We start from the raw sequence: 21,816 nt of genomic DNA on the forward strand, positions 1-21,816 counted from the left end.
AGTTTCAATGCAGTTGGTTGACTTTGTGATGTGCTGTGTACTTTTAGTTCATGGATTCTAAACTATTGTCATTGAAAAGGAGGGGCTCCATGACTTACGCAAACGGCTAAAAGGAACCTTGACCACGAAACTTATCAAGAGTTCCTTCCTGACAGTTTCACTATGGCACATGCTTCATAGAAGTAGCAAATGCTTCTACTTCCCGAAGGAAAGTTGCCTCACTGAGTGGAGATAGTTGCTCTTGAGGCTGAGGGTGGGGACGAGAAGTTCCTGGGGCAGCTTGGGTTCAGGAGGCAGGCAGCCCTGCCCAGTTCTGAGTCATTCACGCCCCAGGAGCTAGAAGGAGCAGGGGAGGCAGGTAGACTCTCCTTGACACTCCCCAGGCTCCCTCATCTCTGCTTATCTGGTGCATTGTGTGGGTTCCAGGCCTGTTTCACTCTCTCACCCTGGACTTTCATCCCTGCTCTGACTCAGCTTCCTGGGGTAACCATGCACAGCCCCAGGCTCTTCTGATAGAGCCGTCTGGTTGACCAAGCCCGCTTGTTCCCCACTTCCCAGTATCTTGACAGAAACACGCCCTTCCTGAGTCAGGTGGACCCAATGCTGGCTCATAGGAAGCAGCTGAGAGCAACCTTGCTTCTATTCGTAGTGGCCCAAGGTGGGAGGCTGAGCAAGAGGGTACAGATGACGAGGCAGCTTTGGGGTTTGCTTGTGTTTCTTGTCTGAGTTCGCAGACCTGTAAAACAGCCACAGAGCTATCAGATTCCAGGTCGCTGATGTGGAGAAGAGGGGAGGAAAGTCTCACTCCCTTTGCCTGCACACTGGGCCCAGGTAAAATAGGTTCCTATGATTCTTCCAGGAGCTCTGCCTTCCAAGCTTATCCAACCCATAATTCATATGCCCAATGGTAGATACAAAGGCAGTCCACCCAGTGTGGCTTACCTAAAACATTATCATATTTTTTTGATGTTTTTAAAAATAAAACGGCGTGGTGGGTTTTTGAGTGAGAAGTTTACAAACGACAGCTGCCTGTCGCAATGGCAAAGGGTTGTCTTGAGATTCCCACTCAGGGCAGAGCGTATCCAGGACCAAAAAGACTCAGTCGCCACGATTCTTCTTGTCCATAGAGGCCAGAGAGTCAGTGGTCCAGGTTGCTATGTTCAGGACTGAAAGGACCAGTTCGGCCCCCACTTGAGACGTCCCTAAGGACTGTGGTGTCATTGTTGTCCAGGCTGGCCTAGTGCTGCCCGTACTCTTTCCTTTGGCAGATTACAGGGGTAACAAACTAGAAGCCCTGTCCCCCGTGACTTGGCGATAATTGAGCTACACTCCGCAAGAGCTGATGATGGACTCTCGTGTGTTTTGATAGTCATTCTTTATCCAACGCCGAAATGCAGGTGAGAGGGAGCGTTCATCGTTGGATGCTGTTTTTAAACTTAATCATATTTCAAAGCTCTATGTTTACCCATTCAGTGCTATGGCAATGGCAAACACAGAAGCTAACCGCGGGCCATCAGGAAGCCATTGTGACCACCAGTGAGACTGGGATATTGGTCAAAGATGAGGGTACTGGAGTACAGGACCAGATACGGAAGGTGCTGGGAGGGAAGAAGTCATAAACCTTCTTCCTACTTGTTTATCTCTGTGCTGGTGGGACACGCGTGTACCACAGCACGTGTGGATATCGGAGGACAGTTTATGAAACGATCCTCTCCTTCTGCCACATGAGCTCTGGGAATCAAATTCAGGTCATCAGGCTTGGAGGCAAACACCTTTTTCCCGCTGAGACATCTCACTGTCCATGAGTTCTGGATTTAATAGGGAAAGAAAACATTTTAAGTTGAAAGCCACGATTCTCATAGGAGTAAGGCATGGTGGCACACACCCATAATCTCAGCACTTGAGAGACTGAGGCAGCAGGATTGCCATGAGTTCAAAGTTATTTTTTGCCCCATAATGAGTTTTAGGCCATCTTAAAATATGTCACCAAACATGCTTTCTGCTGCCATGTGCTATCCGATCTCTGCTTGGATTGAGACTCCTACAGCTGCTCTGTAGGATTTCAGAGTGTAAGGTTGAAAGCGGAAGAGTATCATGAAATAAATGCAATAAATTACTTAACATGCATGCACGTGTGGTGTGTGTGTAAGTGCGCATGCACACATGCACTGTGTAACACAAGATTGGGTTATAATCATAACAGATAGTTGGGTTATAATCATAAGAATTCTACAAATACTTCCCCACCCCAACTGGGCAGGGCTGCATGGCTTTGGGCTTGAGCTAACTGACCCCACCAGAGAATGCGGAACTGGACCCTTAACCTTATCTAGAATAAATCTTATCACCTGGCTTTTGGGCACAATGACAGCCCTCAGTCAGGCTCCCTCGTAATGCTGTGTTATCTTTTTGGCCGGACTAAAGCACACAAAGAAGACGGAGATCACACTCCCACAACAGGAAGGAGGAGGGCAGCAGGCCTCCTTGGATTCACAAGCATCTGGCCTGGGGTGGCTTACACTAACCGGTCCAGGAGGCCTAGGCTGGTGGATGCATGCCCTCCCTCTCCCTCTGCTGGGATAGAATTCAGACATTTGGAGGCTCACCCATCTCTCTCTCTCTCTCTCTCTTTGTATTCTTCATGATCAGGTGCAGATCACTAAACATTTGTGACACTTGAGGGACTCTGTTTCCGGTGTGTACAGACATTTTGACATGAATCGTGTTTTATATAAATATATTTTTGAGTGATACAAAAAAGGAGTCAAAATTGTACATATGTATGAGGTGTCACAAGGTTCAGATAACCACAGACACACATTGTGTTCTGTTAACGCTGAACATACCAGGGATATCTTGAATGAAACTTACTTTAAACATAACTATATAGAATAAAATGCTGTAGCAGTTTCTTCAGAGAAATGTACTAAAAGTTGGGACCGGGTGCATACGTTAGGACCCAGTGAAGAGAAAAGCTGTCCTGAGGAAGAGACGCCTGCCTCACCTTGCAACATGACCCTGACACTTCCTCCTTATCCAGAATCTTCTCAGGCCAAGCTGCACCCAGCAGGTGCTTGACTGAGCCCAACACCAACCTCTGTGAAAATCGCTTTACGACTGTGTGGTTTTCTATTCGTCATAGAGCCTGGAATTACCGATCATTGGCACGAGGAAGCTGGGTGTTGTGAAAAGCTGGGAGACAATGTAGAGCTCTCTCTAAAACCACACAGAATTCCCTGAGGGACAATCTTGTCTTTGCAGAATCCCTCCCCATCCCCAAATCTCTGCTTTCCTTCTTGCCTTCGCATATAATCAGCTGGTGCTCTGTGAGAGAGGGAGCCCCGTGACACATCCACAGACACTGGTGTCATTGACTTCTCTCTCAGGAGGCAGGAGCCACCACCAACCCCACTTTGCACAGAAACTATTTAGGCTCCACAGTTTGGGAGGAAGAAGCCATGAAACAGGGTGGTCAGTTCAGAAATGCAAGCCAAAAACTGACCTGAGACCTTACCCTTCACCTCTGAGCTACTTTGGCCTTTCTAATCTTCAGGGTCACCCAGGAGTCCAGAGCGAAGACATTGTCTACCTAGCCCACTTGAGAGCAGGCTGTTCCCTGGCTCCCAAGCATGCTTCTCATGCTTTTTTATGACAGCGTCGCCGCTGTTCTATTCGGTTCCCAGTATTGTTCTTTTGCATGGTGCTAAAGGATACTTTACTCAAACAGGGTGAACCGTGACTCTCAAATCAATGAGAAAATGAACTCATACTATAGAATTTACTCAGTTCATGGTGCTGGAGATCAAACCAAGAGCCTCATGTGCACCCTAAGCCAGGGTTCTAGCCTTGAGCTACACCTCCCATCCTACTTAACTCTCCAGTGAGGGTACTAGTTAAATGCAGCAATCTATTTAAAGGAAGACGCAACCACGTACAAGCCTATAATCCCAGCACTCAGGAGACTGAAGCAGGAGGATTACTGAGAGCTTGAGGTCAGCCTGGGCTTCATTTCGAGACCATCTCAAAATAAATAAATAATAATAATGAGAGACAAGGGAGGCCAGGCTGATTTTTTTTTTATGCTAGGAATTATAGAATGAAGGTGCTTTGTCCACAATGCGAGGAAAGTCACAGGGATGCCTCCCCCAGACAAAGCTCACTGCTATCTTCAGGCGTTTGCTGTCAGTGGTCTGTAGATCTTAGAGTTCCCAGTCAAACAACACAGAAAACATTAGCTGTTTAACCTGGAAGATGAGGGTCTGTGGCCTCCGAGTCTCTGTCAGGAAAGTGTAGGACCCTGCTCCATACCATTTTCCTGTAGCCTTTGTCAGCCCCCTTAGTTCCCCCGCCACTGGTGGCACCAAGCAGAGTGATCACTAGGAACCAGTGGCCCACAAAGCTTGACCTGGATCCTACCTGACCCTTGATGAAGATCTCTGTTTTCCTTCTCCACAAAATTCTCTTTAGAGCAGGAAAATGGTTTGGTGTTTTGTGAGCAGGCAAACATGCGCAGAGCACACTTCTGAGACTAGTAAGGGAAGGGAATGCTGGGAGTGCAAGCTTGCAAGGGCTGATCTAGCAGAGTGGCTTCACAACAAGGATTTGCTCTTTCGCAGGGCACAAAAATGAAACACACCATAAAAATGGCAGACAGCAGTCTTCTACAAACCAGGGAGAGAGGACCCAGTTCTATCTAGAGACACATTGGCCTTGGATCTTTGTATTCCTCAGAGCTGCATTCTTTGTGTGTTTTCACATCACTATAGCTACTGTAACTATTGCTTTATTGTACAAACCAGGAAAAACCAGATCTTAGCTTGGGTGTGAGTCAGAGGCATTTAGTGTGAAGGGTATATTGGCACCAGGAATATAGAACACTTGCCCTTTCTACCCTGGGAAAGAAAGTGAGAGTGGTTTCCTTGTCGTTTAGAGATATCAGAAGACTCTACGTGGAAATCACCATGTTATCATTAATGTCTGCACACCCACTAGAGGCAGCAGCTGTAAGAATCTATCGACAGCAGCTGGTGGCCAGGAGTAAGGTCCTTCATAAAGCCTGACCTCGGGGTAGCTGCAGGAAGTGCGGACTCTGGTCAGAGGTCCTCATGGAGTATTTATTGCCTTACAAGACACATCTGCTCTGGCTGTTTATACAGACCACGCAAGAGCTCTTCAGGGCGGTCTTGATAGACCTAATCTCCTTCATGAAGGAAGAGAAGTTCCAACAGCCAAAATGGCTTTCTTGAGAAATTATAGCTGGTAAGCAGCAGGCCAGGGCTTCTCCTTGAATCTTCACCTGCGGAAAACCACCCTGGGGGACTGAGGAGATGGCTCTGTGGGCAATGCGACTGTTGTATAAGCATGAGGCTCAAGTTTAGATGCCCAGGACCAGCGTGGTGGCATGCACCTGTAATCCCAGAACTGCAGAGACTGAGACAGGTGGTTTTCTGGAGTTTATTAGCAGTCCAGCCTAGCCAATCAGTGAGCTCCAGATTTAGTGAGAGCTCCTGACTCAAAAAAAGAAAGAGCAATGGAAGACGTGCATCATGGGAAATCACTGTGGAGACCAAGGCCTCCACAGACAACTACAGACACACCTAAAGACACACATGAACACACACACGTATGCACCACAGCACATGCGAGCACACACACACAGAGGCACACCAATCATCTTGGGTATGTGTCATGAAAGCTGGCCCAGGGTAGGGCTGCATTCTTTAAAGAAGCCCTCCCAATGTCAGAAGCCCTGACTTGAAGAGTTTCACTGCAAACTGTGTTGTTCAGCGAGGAATGCCTGAGGCGGGTGGGGATTGCAGCCCCTCAGAATCTGCATGCCTCTGGATGCCTAACCCAGAGGGAGATGGTGTGGGCTGGCCAAGGCTACTCTTCCTCACAACAGGACTTTCCCTTAATGTGTTTGCACAGCACGCTGTGGGAGCCTCCCGCAGCTCACACGGCGGAGAACCAGCCCTGTGAGCTCTCTCCCCACTGGTGGAAACTAGCAGGAAGGAAAGGAAGAGAATCTGAGAGTAAACAGACAACGCGCGTGCGCATCTCTCCTCCCTTATCGCCAGCTGTTGATGACCTGTATTTGCTGAAATCTTCAAAAGCTATACCAACTTTCTCAGTTCCTATAAGGAGAAAAAAAAAAAGAAAGGAAGAAAGAAAGAAATGAGAAAGCTCATTGTGTGAAAAAGAAGAAAAGAAAATTTGCTTCTGCTTTCTGTCCTCGGAAGTCTTGGACAAAGTCAGTCCAACATCTGGATGCAGAGCTCAAAAGTTACAGATATTTTCTTGGCCAAAAGGCTTATTTCTGTACTGATTTTCTATGTGCTGCAGGAGCAATGGAAAGAAAAAGAAAAATGGGGCGTTGGACTTCTGTAAGTCAGGAGTTTCCTGAGTCACCTTGGCAAGCAGTCCACCTATTAGATAGTTCCAATTTAGAGATGGAGGGCCTGAGATACTAACCAGGAAACTCGGGTGCACTCTGAAAAACGTGGTGTGGTTATGAGGTGGTCAAGGTGGGAGGAGCTGAAGTTCCCAGCCACTTAGCTCCCTGGGAAAGCTGCTGAGGTGGGGAGGAAGGGGACACGCTTCTTCCAGCAGATTTTCTGCCAGTCTGTCCGCTGAAGTCTTCTTTACAGTTTGATCCCACCTCTCAAGCCATTTGAAGTCTGAATGGACCAGCCGGGTCCAGGAAGGCAGTGAAGAGGCACAGACTGGGTGTTTATGTAGATACTAGCCCAGTCAAACTGGGCAGGTGCATGCGGAGTTCTGTCCCAGGAGGGTAAAATCCACGCTCAGCCTCAGATCTGAACTACTTGGGAAGACAGTGTAGGAATACACAAACACGTGTGTCCTTAGCCCTGTTCCTCCTAGCTGCTAAGTGAAAATATGTTAGCTCTTAAATCCTTTAATTAAAGAGATTGAGCCTTATTAAAAAGGAAACTATTCTCATGGGAAAAAGAAATCTCCAAGCTGTTATGGGTGGTTTATATGCCAACAGCCTTCTATGCTTGCTGGGAAAGAAAGCTCTGTGTCATATCTAGACCTACTGAACCAGCACAGGGGCACAGGGCGCTCTCTCTCTCTCTTTCCCTCTCTCATAGAACTGCTTTTATAAACAGTTATAATTCTCAAGCAGTGATTTTATTTTCCTAAAATCTAAATTTTCCTAATAAAGAAAATTTATTGCCAGGCATGATGGCTTGCACCTATAATCCCAGCACTCAGGCTGAGGCAGGAGGGTGGCACAAGTTCAAGCCACCCTGGGCTACACAGGAAGTTCTAAGTCATCCTGGGCTTCAGCATGACACACGTGCTATCTCTAAAAGCCAAATAACAAAATTTGTTCTTTAGATGTATGTTCCTTTTAGAAAAAAAAAAATCCCTACACATTGTATAGCATGATTCCTGCTTGTGTGGCACATCTGCCTGTCTGTCTGTCTTGTGGGTTCCCCAAGACTCGCTCTAAGACCCCACAGTATGTAATCGATGGAGACACAGCCAATGGAGAAACAGTAGAACCATATGACCACGTGAGTGCCTCTAAGCTGATATCTCTAGCTGCTAACCTCTTTTCATTGGTCCAAGAGGACAGAATGCTTTGCCAACAACCTGAGTTCAAGCTCCACATGGCAGATGGAGAGAAATGACTACCATTAAGTTGTTCTTTGAGCTCTACCTTAATGCACGTGGGTATCCATTGTGTGTGTGTGTGTGTGTGTGTACATGCACACATGCACTCTATAAATAAATGTAATAAAGGTGCTGGAGAGATGGCTCTGAGGATAACAGCACTGGCTGCTCTTCCAGAGGTCCTGAGTTCAATTCCCAGCAACCACATGGTGGCTTACAACCATCTGTAATGAGATCTGTCACCCTCTTCTGGCATGCAGGCATACATGGAGGCAGAATGTTGTATAAATAATAAATAAATAAATCTTTACAAAAATAAATAAATGTAATAAGGAAATAAAGGAGAGAGAAGAGAGAGAGCTTCAGACACAGTAAGCCACAAACAGCACCTCTTTTGCATTCTATTTGCTTCTTGTAGATTTGTAGGGGACACTGAGAGTTGACATGGTGAACGAGGTGCAGAAGGAAGGCATTGTAGTAGAATGAGTGTTGAATAGTCAAACCTGGGAAGCCAAAGGGAGGAAATTGGAAGGCAGCCCAACACAGCCTCTGCAAAGCTCCGAAGGACGCGCCCTGCACAAGGCGGTTCCACCATAGGTGTTGGCACGAGGCGTTGCTCACAGGGGTACCTCGGCAAGCATGTACAAGAGAGGAGGCTTTCCATCTCCTACTAGTTCCTCTTACTCGTTTTACTACTTTCAAGCTCAGTGTCTCCCGTTGCTAAGCGCCTCTGGTCCCCACAGTCACCCAGGGACCAGCTTGTCCAAGCCTCCATCTTGGATCCGCACCCTCTGAGGCGAGTGACAGCCTCAACAAAAGGACTTTACAGACCCATTTCTGCTCCCTGCTGCTTCTCTCCACCTCGCGGCTATAGCCCCTCCCCCAGTTTACCGTAAGCAGGGGAAAGTGGGAAATACCACGGCCACCCAATCCCGCCACCCAATCCCGCGGTTTCCCACAGACCTAAGGTGTATCTGTGAGACGTGGTGTGAGGCAAACTTAAAAGGCAGATCCTGCAAGGAGTTGCTGATTTCAACGAATGGTTCTGAAAATGCTGACGAGAAAGGAGATCTAAATGTTGTATTTAGAAATATTATACTTTTCAAATATATACTAGAAGCATAAACAAGGTGTGCCCTGTGATATTTAGAGTGACTAGTTTGTAAAAAGCACATCCATTTATAGGCACGCGTGTGTGCACACACTTCTAGATGGATTGGTGGATTGGTGAGTTAACTTATGATGGGGAATTTGAGAGATGTGTGCGAGGAAACACATTTGTTTTGCAAATACAAAAGCATCAGACTTTCCCAGGGATGAGGCCCTAATGTAGCATTCGATATCAAATGGTCAGTCCTGAAATTCTATATATACAAGCAACATTAAGTAGACTCATTAAATATCATTAAACACTAAAAAGCATCATTATATTTTATTTTTATAATTTTAATTAAAATATAATTATGTCATGTCCCCCTTTTTTTATTCACTCCAATGCCTTCCATGGCCCCTCCCTCACTCCCTCTTAAATTCATGATCTCTGTTTCATTATTATTGCTACACACACACACACAGCCTGCTGAGTCTGTTTAACGTTGCTTGTATATGTAGGATTTCAGGACTGACCATTTGATAATGGATACCACATTAGGGGCACATCCCCGGGAAAGTCTGTTTGTCCCTCTCTCTGCAGCACGTGTGTGTTTAATTCCTTCTCTAGGGGTAGGGCCCAGTGAGATCCTCTTTCTGTGTTAACAAATCCGTTGATGTTGTTCAGGTCTTGTTTAGGCAGCCATATTGATCAGGTATCATGGGCCATGGCTTCCGAGTCATTTCTAGGAAACACGACCTCACGGCAGATTTTTACTGGGAAAAAAAAAAACTTTTAACTACAAAGATGAATTTCATAAGTTGGTCATATTATGAAGTTGGATGTCCGCCAGGTGTAAGTGACATTGTGCTCATGGGAAGATTCCCTCTTCTGAGATACTAGAGTGAGGGAAGAGACAAAGTTAGCATGTAAAACACCTAATGGTGCACAGGAACACCTGTGTAAGTGTGTTAGAATACAGGCACGCCTGTGTAAGTGTGTTAGAATACAGGCACGCCTGTGTAAGTGTGTTAGAATACAGGAACGCCTGTGTAAGTGTGTTAGAATACAGGAACGCCTGTGTGAGTGTGTTAGAATACAGGAACGCCTGCGTGAGTGTGTTAGAATACAGGCACGCCTGTGTAAGTGTGTTAGAATACAGGCACGCCTGTGTAAGTGTGTTAGAATACAGGCACGCCTGTGTAAGTGTGTTAGAATACAGGCACGCCTGTGTGAGTGTGTTAGAATACAGGCACGCCTGTGTAAGTGTGTTAGAATACAGGCACGCCTGTGTAAGTGTGTTAGAATACAGGCACGCCTGTGTGAGTGTGTTAGAATACAGGAACGCCTGTGTAAGTGTGTTAGAATACAGGCACGCCTGTGTAAGTGTGTTAGAATACAGGAACGCCTGTGTAAGTGTGTTAGAATACAGGCACGCCTGTGTAAGTGTGTTAGAATACAGGCACGCCTGTGTAAGTGTGTTAGAATACAGGCACGCCTGTGTGAGTGTGTTAGAATACAGGAACGCCTGTGTAAGTGTGTTAGAATACAGGCACGCCTGTGTAAGTGTGTTAGAATACAGGCACGCCTGTGTAAGTGTGTTAGAATACAGGAACGCCTGTGTAAGTGTGTTAGAATACAGGCACGCCTGTGTGAGTGTGTTAGAATACAGGAACGCCTGTGTAAGTGTGTTAGAATACAGGCACGCCTGTGTAAGTGTGTTAGAATACAGGCACGCCTGTGTAAGTGTGTTAGAATACAGGCACGCCTGTGTAAGTGTGGTAGAATACAGGCTAGGCGTTTGTGCTTAAAACATTGCTGACACAGTGAGTTGGAATCTAGATGTTTTTCAACTTTTGTTTTATTTGAAACTTCTCAAAGTAAAAGGCTACAGAAACAGAAGGTAAACATCACAGAACAGGGACGCAGAGAGAGCCTTCTGCTGTGTTGTGGGGGGGCGTTCAAAAACAGCCTTTAAAAGAAAAAAACAAAGGAGTATATTCAAGGTAAAGCCTGTGGCAAATAAACAGGAAATAAAAATCAAAGAAGTCATCAATGGCAATAAGTATAATGCATAAATCTGGGAACATTTAGGGCATTATTCCAAAATTAGTTTAAATAAAACCCAATTTTTAAATTCTTTTTATATTTTTAAAAATTATGTCATGACCTATATAAATTCAATTATGTTCAGAATAAAACAGCTCTTCACTTTATCAAATAGAACATTGCTCAAAGTGAAAGGACTTAGGATTTTCTCATAGAAGTGAGTCATAACTAGAAAGGGGGCTGAACTCATAAATATTTAAAGCATAAACAGCTTAACATTTGTGGTCTGACAGAATTTGTTTGTTCACATTTTAAAAGACAGATTTCTTAAAACTACTCTGGTGTCATTTTCTGTGAATGTGGTCAGATAGTCGTTTTGTTGTCATTGGGCTTTTTTTTAAAAAAAATAAGTTTTTGGTCTCTTGGTGGGGCGGGGGTGGGCTAAAGCCATAGGAAGAAAAATGTGATGTATGTGTCCAGTATGTACGATTTTGTTTTTGTTTTGCAAGAAGAGTTGAGCTATTTTTGATAACAAGAGTAAATGGTGGAAAATGAAAAAAAAAACAAAAACAAAACCAGCCATCATCTAAAGTCAGCCTGCAGACACCCACATCTGAAATCCAGAGATTCCCTAACATACCCTGGTGACCGGACTGCTGGAGACGTCTTTGAGGAAGATGTCTGTCTGCTCTTTCCTTTAAGGAGTTGGAAGATACAGCTGATTCAAGTGTGGAGAATAATTGTTACCTCAGCCACAGATGGGATATTTTTTGTATCACACCCTCCGCGAGTCTCAAGCACCTTCAGGGAAAAGATGACAAGAGACGGAGATCAGGGAGGAGTGGTGTTAACCGGTGTCTTCTGGATATGGACCAAGCAACTCAGGAGCTGGAAGCAGGTGTGGTTGCCTACACAAGACCAGTACAAGGTGAAGCCAAGTTAACCTCCTGGCATGGAGGGGGAAGGGACTCAAGACACACCGTGTACAATTCTCGGAGAACTCAGAAGGATGTGCAAAGGATGGAAGGCCCATTACACGGGCCAGGCTTCTTCCACGGCTCCACCACCACCACCACGGTCATCACAATATCCGCGTTGCTGGTGGTGCCACTTAAACAATTCTACTGGTGTAATTCAAATATTTATTTTGTCAGAATCTGTGCTCAGAGATAACATAAAACATGCGGTGAAAAGCCACATGATTTATCCACTCTCTCTGGGTCCTTGAGGAGGTGAATGATTCAGGGTCAAAGCATGCTTCTGCCTGTTGCTCTCTCAGAGGACCCTCCAGGGAACAGTGGTCACTCCCATTTGATAAGATCAGGACTGGAGCGTTTAGGAGCCCATGTGCTGGGCTGTCCACAAACTCTTACTGTCTCCTACTCTTCCAGTAAGCCCTGCATTGAGACTGGCCCTGGAGCATGGTGCAAGAGATGAGTGAAACGGAGCATCATGCCACTGTGTCATGCAGGGTCTGCACCTTTCTCTTTGGGGATGGTGGTAAGGGTTCCTCTCCATCCAGGAGACATCCTGTGCAATTCACACACTATAACGAACAGCCCACCTCCCTGACTGTGTGGCCCCTGGAAAGCGGGGTGTCCTTGTCTCTTCCTCACACCCAGCCAGCAGTGTCTGAGGGAAGGTGTGATGAATGCAGCCATCATTTTATAGACTCTCTCTCTCTCTCTCTCTCTCTCTCTCTCTCTCTCTCTCTCTCTCTCTCTCTCTCTCTCTTTGGGAATTGGTAAGAAACCCTGGTCTTTGCAGCCCTCTTTACCAGTACAGGGTGGGGCTAAGTAGGAGGCACCTAGCTGAAAGACTGGGGTGGTACTAAGATGGGGGAGGGGTCACTGGTACACAACATAACCCAGATCTATCTATCTATCTATCTATCTATCTATCTATCTATCTATCTATCTATCATCTATCTATCTATCCATCCATCTATTATCTATCTATGTATCTATCATCTATCTATCTATCTATCTATCTATCTATCTATCTATCTATCTATCTATATCTATCCATCCATCCATCTATTATCTATCTATCTATGTATCTATCATCTATCTATCGATCTATCTATCCATCTATGTATCTATCATCCTTTTATTCATTCATTTTTCTCCCTCCCTTCTTCCTTTCCTCCCTCTCCCTTCTCTCCCTCTTTTCCTCTCTCTCCCTCCTCCCCTCCCTCCCCCACCCCTCGAGTTTGGCACTAACTCTTGGTAGTAGACACTCTCTGCAGTTCTTTCCTCAGAACCAAGCACACCAAGTGTAGCCAGGAAACATCCTTTCAAATACATCTCCACATTTAACGTGGGCCAGAAACCAAATGCAAACTCTCTTACTTGCCCTTTAAGGCCAGAGGCAGGCTTTCTTTTTTTATTGATATGATTTATTAATTTATTTTTTAAAACAATCTTTTATCATTTCAGAGGCTCTTAAGGCATAGTCCTAAGACGTTTGAAAGAGCAGAATGGTTGGACTAAATTTAGCATCCTAACAGCCAGTTGGCATGTATGTAATGAAAGATTTAAACAGAAAGAAATTCAGCCCCAGACAGAGGAGGCAGAGAGGGATGACAAGAGGAGACCTAACAGACAAATACATTTTTAAAAGGTGCTGAAGGAAAAGAAACAGTTAGCAGCCTTACCATTTCCTTTCTTACCGGCATCTGAGAGGCCTAATTGCTATTCATGGAGTTGCTGACTGAACACGGAATTGCCTAATAGGAGGATGCCTGTCTTTCATGTTGCAATAGCCAATATTTTGCACACTGCCTAGCATATAATAAGGGATAATGAATACATGTTGTAAAAGTGAGCATATTGGTATGTGTGTGTGTGTGTGTGTGTGTGAGAGAGAGAGAGATCATCATATCAGAGACTTATAGACTTGTAGGTAAGACAAAGTTCGCTTACATATGTAGGTTAATTTCCAGCATCTTAGGCCAGCCTAACTAGTACTCATTAATTAGTACTCAGGGGAGGATGGCCAAAGCCAGTGCTGTCTGCTAACCAGCAAAGGTCTCTCTATCTGAGCTAGAAATGCTGCTCTATTTGTTTTATCAACTATGCTTCAAATCAGAGATTCCACAGGGAGTCCCAGTGTGGGTACAAGAGCGTGTCAGAGACTCCATACAGACTGCCCGGGTGCCATGACAGGGCAGACAACACAGGTACCCCAGAAACTTCCTTCCTCAGGGTCAAGTTAGGCTCCATCCAAGGACTACCTATGCACATCAGAGAAATTTGGGGTTATGGCCAAAGACATCTCACGTCTTTTTAAAAACATGATGGCGATGATTTGTGTGTGTGTACATGTGTGTGTGAATGTTTGTGTGCGTGTGTGGGCACACCTAGCACTTTGCATATGTATGTAGAAATCAGAAGATAACCCGTAGGATGAAGTCAGTTCTCTCTTCCCCTCATGTGGGTTCTGGGGATCACACTTAGGTCCCCACTCCTGGCGAGCGTCTTTGCTCGCTGGGTCATCTCATCTCTCTCACACCTTGAATGAAGACACAGTTAAGAGTCAAACACGGAAGAGACCAAGCACTGTACCTGGGGGCCTGGATAGAATGCAGACATCCGGAACTAGAAGCCCTCCCTTCCCTCAGTCCCCCTTTCTTCATTCCCTGTATCCTAGAGTTACATATGAATTTTACTTTTTTATTTCCTTTAATGGTGTCTTCATGACACCACCACACAAAAACAGCATGACATGAAGAGGCATTTGGTAGAGTTTAAAGATCCCAGTTGGTTTGAAGCAATGTTCTTTGAAGACATCTATCTCCTTTACTATTCCTGGACTCAAAAAAGTTCTTATGCCTCTAACAATAACAGCACACACATATTCGGGCCTTTTTACATCTCTTTATTAGAAATAAATGGTATTTAGTCAGACAATAATAGCTCTATCATCAGCTAACTTTTCAGTGACATAGTTTTCTGTGGCAGACTGGTGACCCAGAGGTCTAACTCACAAAGGAAGTAAAGAGTATGTTTCCGATACCATCCAGGAGACAAAACACAGCGAATTAGGCTCATACCATCCATGAGAAGAAACAGCAAATTAGGGTCAAGTCTGTAGAGAAGGCAATGGGAGGTGGGCCATGGGAGGTGGTGGAAGTGAGCCCACCACCAGGCTTCGAGGCCTGGCCATAAAGCACTATCCCCCAACAAGTGGGCCGAAGAATATGCTGCGGGCCGATGTGGCTCAGTGGTTGAGCATTTCCAAAGCCGGCTGCAGTTCTCAGGTGACCTGTCCATGGGGAGGTTCTCTTGTGAGCCACCTGAAGACTGAACCCAAGCAAAGAGAAAGGCAGTTGTTGGTCTTTACGCATAGTTGAAGTGACCATTCTGAATTTTGCTATTTTATTATTGTTGTTGTTGATTTTCAATCGCTTACTCCTTGCTCAGCTGGCTCGAGTCTGACAGGGCTGGCTAAGCACTTCCTAAGTGGGGAGCATTCTTTCAGAAATCTTTCCCTGTCCCACTGCAAACCTCTACCAGTGTATGAATGAGACACTCTCAGGTTGAGAGAGAAAGAGAGAGAGAGAACAATGGTGAGAGCCACTCTGAAAGCAGCTGCAGGCTGGGAGGTGGCTGAAGGAGTTGGGATTTTCCTTAGCAAGCTAATCTTTTAGACAAGAACACCTCCTCACATCTTCTGTCAGTGCAAGTCTTCTCCCCAATGGAAAACCACACTGGCACATCTCAGTTCTTTCTTCACTGACCCTCGCTAACTCAACGTGGAGAATGGTCCCCGAAGGAAAAGTGGGAAGTGACACTATCATGTCTGTGGGGACTTTACTTGAGCACGCAAGCCAGAGTCCACAGAGTTGGAAAAGAGGCACCTCTCATTGCTACCGTTTGCCCACCTGAAGTCAAACCACTCTTGTATGCAGGACTGAGGGGCCAGTTTAGTGACTTGGCCCTGAATGGTGTCATGAAACTTGTCAGTGAAACTCAGGAGTCAGAGGGAAAAACGCTGGAGATAAAACTCAAGAATCGACTAAGACTGTGCCTCGGAGGAGCTTCTGTGGGTCTGTAGCTGTGTAAAGCATTTGCTCAGCAAACATTCCCTCCTGCCAGTGCGGGGGGTCTAGCCTGAAGCTCCACAGAGCTCCACAGAGTTTCCATCCCTGTGCCTTGTGCATGTGTGCGTGTGTGTGGAAAGGGCTTGCACATTTTCACATCCACAACTCTGGACTTTTCCCACCTGCTGGGACTGTGATCTTGAGCACAGCAGTCAGGTCTTGGAACTCCTGTCCTGTTCACTGGCCTCAGGAGAGAGGGCCTTCACATCCCCCTTACCTAAGCTCTATCGCTCCTTGGGCTAAGGTGGATGGCAACTGATTTTAGCAATAGTGCTAACCCCCTGTGGGCTAGACTCTCACTGCTTACAAAGGTTCCAGGCAGTGCAAACATCGAGACCCCAAAGTCCACAATAAGCCAGGAAAATACTCCCAAACCTCAGGGTAATTGAAGGAGCACATTAGAGATGTGTTTCATTTTTTTAAAAATGCGTTTTATATGTATACTTATAAGTGTAGCTGTGTGCCTATGTTCTCTGTGCACGTGTCCCTGTTCTCTGACATCAGCTGTCATCCTTGGACGACTATCCACCTTTATTTTATGAGACAGAGTCTCTCACTGGACTCAAGGCTCACTTATTCCATGAGACTATTGCATAGTCTTTCTCCGGGTTTGGGGGGTGGGGCAGGAGGGGCTACGGTCAACTCACTCAGCTTTGATGTAGGGTGTTCAGGCCACTAGATCTCATGTTTGCACGGCAGGCTGACTGAAGCATCTCCCCAGTCTTGAATTTTTAACCTCATCACTGGTCTCTGGCTTGCCTTAATGCAATTTGATAAGACACTTTCCTCAAGGTATAACTTTATGAAGAACATTTGACATCTGCCTTTATCGTAGGGTCACCCTACCAAAGTGCTCAGCCGACGCAGACATGTAATCCGTCTGCGATTAAGCAGCAGAATACATTATTTCCTCCTTTCTTCGAGGGTTCACTGCCTGGCTGACCATTCCCACTGTGGAACACAGGTGCAAGGGCAGGCTTTTCCTGCGTGGGCTGTCAGGGCTTTAACCAAACTTTATTTGTAATACATGCATGACTTGTCTTGAGAAGTGGGCATAAAAGGGAGAAAATCAAAGTAAACTGAAAAAGAAAGAAAATGAAAAGAAAAGAGAAAATAATAAAAAGGAAAAGAAAATACTGTGAAGGCGCTTTTTCCATAGGAAAAAAATATTTTATTTTTTTAAGAACAAATTCAGTTTGAAAGAGACGTGGAATGTGACTGCTCGGATCTCGTCTTCTGGGGCTAACTGTCATGTGGAAGTAAAAGCAGGTTTGGAACCTATGACAGGCTAGGAAAATAAAACAAAGAAAAAAATATTTATAACTCAAGCATAATACTGTGTTACTTACAAATTGGACAACGAAATTAAATAAATATTCATGGTACATAATTACGGCACAAATATGCAGCAATTTGGCAACCTTTTATACCATTTTTTTCCTCATTACAGTGCAAAGGGGGAATGACACTGCCGTTAAACAAGCTGTAGCTAAATACATTGCAAAATTCAGATTTTATACAAAACATCTCGCTTAGACTTTATAAAAAACCAACATTGCTCTATGTACACAATCTGGGTAAGAAAAGCCATTTCTGTCTTGTTTTCATGTGTATTTTTATTAAAAAGGTGAGTAAGGCTACTGTAACACCCCGAATCCATAGACGGTAAGATCTGGTCTACCTATTTACAGCATCTTCTTACACAGGATGGTGCAAGCTCCCAAGTCAGGTGACCGGGATGGGAATACAAGCAAGGCATTTACAGTAACTTTTCCAAAGCTGAACCAACTCCAAATAAGGGGACAGTTGGTAGATTGTCATCTTCTGCACCAGACACAAAACAGACGCACAGGGTAACTCTTCATCAATTCATCTGATTTTTCACAGTTTAGCATAGGACCAAAAAATGTAGCCAACTGATGACACAGACATTTGATTTCATTAAAATCAGACGGCTTCCCATGTCTCCCCTCCTCATCCCTCTCCTTCCCCGTTCCTACGACTTTTGATGGCTTACCAGAAAATCTTGCGTGAATGCACAGGAGAGGCTGGGGTGACGGAAAGAATTACATATGTACTGTGGCTGATCACCATGGCAACCCTCCACAGAAATATGATATAGATATATATAATATATACTGGAGATATATATTATACATATATGTACACACGTGTACCACACACCCACTCACACATACACATACATTGAACCAACATAATTTTCAGGTTTGGGAAGCAGGGAATGATTTCTGTGACAACTCATTGTTACAGGTACTCACTGGAGGTCTGAGAACCTTCAAATGCTGTCGTTACAATTTTTTTTCTCCTCCCAATTCAGAAAGCAAAATGTTACCATAGTAACAGGACTCTGTTAAAGATGTCTATTTTGCATAGCACATAAAAAAAAAAGTAGGCTTCCTGCTTCCTGTTTATTCTTCTGGAAGGGCAGGGATAGGAACAGGAGAAGAGGGACCCACAGCTAAACTTTCAACTGTAACTCCCTCAGTGTGACCTGCTGGATTCCAGAGAACACTTCAGCCCATAGGGCAAGGGAAAACCCAACACAGACAGTGAAGGCCAGTCCCCTTGTCTAACATAGGGCACAGTGCACCGATTTCCTGGCGTTTGGGGGCTGGCATTCCTCGTCTACAGTTCCGTGAGATGTCTGCGGGACTTTGTTATTTTCGTCTTCTGTTCTCGTTACTGATAACTTTTTGGGGCGACACAGCTTCTCTCAGAAGTAGCTATCCAATCATTAACTCTGTAAAGCACTAAGGGCTGGGATCGCTTTAATCGCCACGGCTAACGAAATCCCACATCTCCTGGTGTGTATTGTGTGTAATCTTAAAATATATATTAGTAAAAAATCTTTCATTTTCTATCCCTTGTGTTCTATACACCTAATATAAATATGTCCTATCTCCCTCCTTCCCCTCGACATCATAACTTACTTCCATCTTAAGGACTCTTAGACGTGGGCCATGTGTGCTTTGACAACGGAGCCCGGGTACAGCCTCACAGCCCGGACAGCACGGCTGGCCATAACCCAAAAACCAAAGTGTAAGGCTCAATCGGGGAGGGGGAGGGGCACTTATGGGGGCTGGGGAGGGGGATCTGACCTACCTTTCCTAATGAGAATTCCCCAATAACCTCAGTGGTGATGGACTTACAGCCTGTTTGACCTTTGGCTTTTCAACTTGTAGGTCAGATTTGGCTCTCTGCTAATCTCCTAAATGCTTTCCCTGTGTTTAATAAAATGGGGTAATATAGCAGCTGAGTCTGCTTAGACCATCTCCCAAAGCAGACGGACTCTCCCGCAGCTCCAGGGCTGCGCTTTATTTTATTTTTTTTATTGCCAGTACCTCAACAGTCCTGCCCCAGGACTTCGCCAGAGGCCTCTCCTCTCCCTCTGTGCTCTGGCTGGTCCTATCACAACAAATGACCCCTCTGTTCCACAGTGGAAGAGGGATTTTTTGATTCCCTGCTGCCTAGCCGAGTGACGGTGAGTTGGGCACCACTTACCACAGTCTGTGGTCTCCCACCTGCCTCTTTCGGTAAAACCAAAGCACCATCTATCATTTCCTTCTGGCTTCCCCACTATGCTCCAGGGGCAGCAGCCTTGACCTGCAGTGGCTGGAAGCCGGTGGAAACTGGCACCCTTCCCTCGTCTCCACACCTCCCAGGCTTCCCCGCTGACCCAGACTCCAGGAAAGCAGAACTCTGTACCTAATACCCATCTAATTTGATCTTGGTGTAAAGGGTGGAGCCGGGACTCTGCGGTGAGGGTCCCTTAATGATGCAGAATGTGGTGTGGGGTCTGGGGAGGTGTCAGAGCCCTGGCAACAGAAGGAGTGAGTAAGGACTAAACGCTAGAGATCTTTTTGAAAACCTTACTGAGCCCGAGGTCCGAGTGACAAGTCCAGCGTGCACGGCAGGAAACATGGAGGCAGGGGCCGGCCTGGTGCACGGCCTTCTCCTAAGATGCTGCTGCACCTTCCATAGCCTACCGTGTCCTCCCCGGGCTCTGCAGATGCCTGAGAGGCTGGGTGCATGGCTTGGAGGTCCGCGAGGGAACGCGGCAGTCCAAGTGGGAATCTCCTAGCAGTCTTCCAGCTTCCGGGGAGGGTCTGTGGTTCCCCAAGGCCGAAAAGCTACAGACTACAAAACTGTCCAGCTCCAGGCTCTTCCAGGAGGCACCCTGCCCCCACAGCCAGGCTCAGGCAGTCCCTGCGCCCACAACAAGGCGCGAGTTCCCTTGGGAGGCGCAGGTCCCAGGCCTCAGACCTTGTAGTAAATGTTGGCAGGACTCTGTGGGGGCATTTCCTGCACGATGTACACTGGGTGCCCATAGTCCCCGCTGACCTTCTCGTAGTGCGGGCAGAAGACGCTGTCTGCAGTCCTTAGCGGTATGATAACGTCACTGGGTTCCGAGCCGTTATTGTTGCCACCTCGCTTGGGTGTGGCCAGTGTGCTGAGTGACAGCGTGGTCGTGTGCTGCGGAGAGTGTTTGCGGTGCCTCCTGCGGTACTTGAGCAGCAGTACTACCAAGGTGATGATGATGACGATGAAGATGATGCACCCTGATGCGATCCCTGCGAATAAGGCCACTTCGGAACCCAGGAGATTGTTCCCGGAATGCCCCGCGCTGTTGCCGTCAGTACTGGAACCTGTACAAATGTAAGAAGAAGAGCCTGTTACTGTGGTTCTGAGACTGCGCTGTGGCTTGCAGGACCCTCGAAATGCAACGATTAAACATGGCCTACGGTCAACTCACAGGGAGAACTGACAGAGATCAACAGATGAGGTGAAGGAGCTCAAAAGGTCCAACACTCACTCACACACTATCCCCAGTGGCTTTCTTGTCTGTGTCTCCTGCAGCAGAACGGCCGGACAGCCAGCCACGGGCTTCCATAGCCTCAGCACTTCATGGAGCACCGGACCCAGCAGAAAGAAAGGCGCCTGCTGCCGCCACGGCAGAGTACGGTGCATCCTTGCCCCGGCCTGGTCTTCCCTCACTCTAGAAGCCGTGTGTCATGTGCATCTTAAAACGCCTGCCTTCCGCAGACAGCCCTGCCCACTAGAAGATATGTGCCAGAAAGGAAGGAGTGATGGGGCCTGGGAAGGGGTTCAATTCGAAACTCGGTTGTATTATTTGATTTACACTTAAAATATATTTGGAAGGCAGCAGACGCTCTGGCACCGAACAGGCTGCTAACCCAAATGTTAGCACTAAAGAATTGCCTGGCACCGTTATCCTATCCATTTATCAATTTGTCACAAGAATTTGACACATCTTGTCATTGAAAGTTAGAGGGAAAAAAAAAACAACAAAACTTCCTTGAATCTTGAAAAGAGGCATAATATTATGGTAGATCTGAATTCTTGCCACCTCTGAAACCAGCACAAAGATCCTTACTACAAAGGTGCTGATGTGTGTGCCACATTTTGTGAAGTGGCACAGCACAATGAGCCACAACTGTTGAGAAAATGAGCCCGTTTTAGAGGGCATGCTTCGGTCAGTGGGCCCGGTGATAATTTTATTTTACAGAGAATGTGAAAAGCATTAAGGACAGCCACCTGGAAAGTACGCCATTAGGCAACGTTTTCTAAGATTCAGAAAAGGATCGGCGAGGCTCTTTGTGGATTAGATGCAATTAGACAGGGATTAGGGCACGAATTATATACACATTAGCATCAGCTTTGGGATGGCGTCGAGGCTGAGCAAGATACAGCCTCAGCCAATGAGGACCCGTCTGGAGGAACATTGCTGGTGACTGGCACTTCTGGTGAGCGCCGTTACTGCGACAGTAAGACTTTGATGGGAATGAGTTAGTTGGTTTTAGTGGCAGAGTTAATACTGACTCGGTCTGAGTGAAGTTCCCAGGCATCTGTGCCCACTAGTGAATCCCACTGGCTTGGCGAGGCTTCTCTG

The 21,816-nt window shown here is 46.1% G+C and overlaps 1 protein-coding gene across 1 annotated transcript in view; it reads right to left on the minus strand.

Annotated features, from left to right (window-relative positions):
- Positions 1–17,474: 17,474 nt before the first annotated feature.
- Efnb2 (ephrin B2) overlaps positions 17,475–21,816 on the minus strand; it is a 43,119-nt gene continuing 38,777 nt past the window's right edge. The window contains exon 5 of the mRNA XM_075986123.1: positions 17,475–20,551. Within this exon, the coding sequence (XP_075842238.1) occupies positions 20,163–20,551 (389 nt within the window). The 3' untranslated portion in view covers positions 17,475–20,162. The remainder of the gene's footprint in view (positions 20,552–21,816) is intronic.

The sequence above is a fragment of the Microtus pennsylvanicus genome, chromosome 9, assembly GCF_037038515.1.
Source record: "Microtus pennsylvanicus isolate mMicPen1 chromosome 9, mMicPen1.hap1, whole genome shotgun sequence".
Taxonomy (NCBI): domain Eukaryota; kingdom Metazoa; phylum Chordata; class Mammalia; order Rodentia; family Cricetidae; genus Microtus; species Microtus pennsylvanicus.